At 39.2% G+C, this 1,843-nt stretch overlaps 1 protein-coding gene across 3 annotated transcripts in view; it reads left to right on the top strand.

Annotated features, from left to right (window-relative positions):
- Positions 1-1,843, top strand: part of IL1R1 (interleukin 1 receptor type 1) — a 100,868-nt gene that overhangs the window by 88,669 nt on the left and 10,356 nt on the right. For all 3 annotated transcript variants that reach the window (XM_045283899.1, XM_045283898.1, XM_045283900.1), the window contains one exon: positions 1,270-1,413. In XM_045283899.1, the coding sequence (XP_045139834.1) occupies positions 1,270-1,413 (144 nt within the window). The remainder of the gene's footprint in view (positions 1-1,269; positions 1,414-1,843) is intronic.

Below are 1,843 nucleotides of genomic sequence, written 5' to 3'. Positions count from 1 at the left end.
AAGATCTAAAAATATGACAGACTATAAAATGTTCATAAATGGAAAGAGTCCATATTCTAAATTGTAAGTTCTCTCCAAATGAATTGGTAAAGTCACAGCTCTTCTGATCAAGACCATCAACAGGGGTCTGTGCGCATGTGAGTTTAGGTTCCATGTGTTTTTTGGAATATGGCTCTAAATGGTGAAGTTTCTTCTCATTGTCTTATAGAAATGCTAAAAGGGCCCAGAATCCAGCTGATTCTGAATAACAGCAATGAATCTGGAGGATTGGTACAACCAGATATCATGATTTTGGTGGCGCTACAGTGGCTGCGCCATTGGGCTCAACACTTGAAGAACAGTTGGGCGCACGGCTCGTGAATGGGTCGTGTTTTGTTCTGCTGTACATAGGGTGGCTATGCATCGCAAACAACTCAATGACACCCGATGACAACAACATAAGGATTGTCAGTGTTAACTAGCAGTTGGTCGACTGGCTATTGATCTAAGGAATTGGTGTGTCCTGATTTCAACTTCCTACTCATACCAATTCCAGAAAGATCAAAAGTTCTAAATTAGAAAACTGAAATAATAAAAGCTGTCAGATTTCCTACTCTACGTGCCTACGTGGCCCCTGGTATTTAGAAGATACGTTCTTCTTCCTTCTACTTTCTTTTCCTCTGTCATCTTTATTTTCCTCTCCGCACACTCCTCCTCTTTGATGTGGACTGTGATCATTCTCGTACATAACCACCCTTAAAGACTCCCAGAGATCTCGTGGGGTTGGTGTTGGATTGCTGACTCCAGGATCAGCAGTACAAGCCCAGCAGCTGCTCCATAGGCAAAAGATGTGGCTGGCTGCTCCCACAACACTTTCCAGGCTCAATGGTAATGAATTTGCTTTGGGTTTTAAGATCTCCTTTGCACCCTTTCCTCTCGCTCAACTTTCACCATCTGACTCTCCTCGTGCTGGGATTTATTGTAGACTTTTGAATGAATTTGACTTTTATTTGTTTTGCTATAGAATGCGTTAACCATAGTCTTTGGTGATTTTCTATGTAGCATGTATTATACTATTTAGATGGAAATTGAATATAATGTGCTATAATTTTATATAATATCCAGGCTAGAGTACATTCTACTTTCATATTCATTATTAAGTATGATAATGACTGGGCAAATCCTAAACATAGACCAGTTTCTAATATGGCATCTCAGATGGTCATGGTTGATGTACTCGGTTCAAACTTTGACACTGTTGTGCCATTTTCTTTTCTCTTTCCACTGCAGTCCGTGATTTCCAGAGTTACATAATTGGGATATTTTCCATATTAACAGTAGTGATTATGTGCTCCATTTTCATCTATAAAATCTTCAAGGTTGATATTGTTCTGTGGTACAGGGATTGCTGTTATGATTTTTTCCCGGCTGAAGGTACGATTTTGAATTCTATGCAATATTTTCTTGTTAGTGATAGAGGAGAGTTAAAATGATATGGAAGTTGACTAAGAGGGTGTATACTTAAACATTAAATTGAAATGTGAAAAAAAAGAAATGTGAAGCATATAAGGAGAGTGATCATCCTCATTCATAATTGTTAGGTCCCATCAAGTCTTTTTCAGCTCCTAGAGATCCTGTGCATAACAAAACTAAACCCTGCCTGGTTCTGTAGCATCCTCACAATTGTTAGCGTTGAGGCCATGTTTGCAGTCCCTGTGTCAATCCATCTTATGGCATGCCTTTCTCTTTTTCATTGACCTTCTACTTTATCAAGTATGCTGTCCTTGTCCAGGGATTGATCTCTCCTGATAACAAAGTACTTGACATAAAGTATCACCAGCCTTACTTTTAAGAGCATCTGGCT

This window comes from Echinops telfairi, unplaced genomic scaffold (assembly GCF_000313985.2).
Source record: "Echinops telfairi isolate 266 unplaced genomic scaffold, ASM31398v2 ScPeMD7_7467;HRSCAF=8505_1, whole genome shotgun sequence".
NCBI lineage: Eukaryota > Metazoa > Chordata > Mammalia > Afrosoricida > Tenrecidae > Echinops > Echinops telfairi.
The sequence above is the reverse complement of the archived record's forward strand: the minus strand, read 5'-3'. Positions and strand labels throughout refer to the sequence as shown.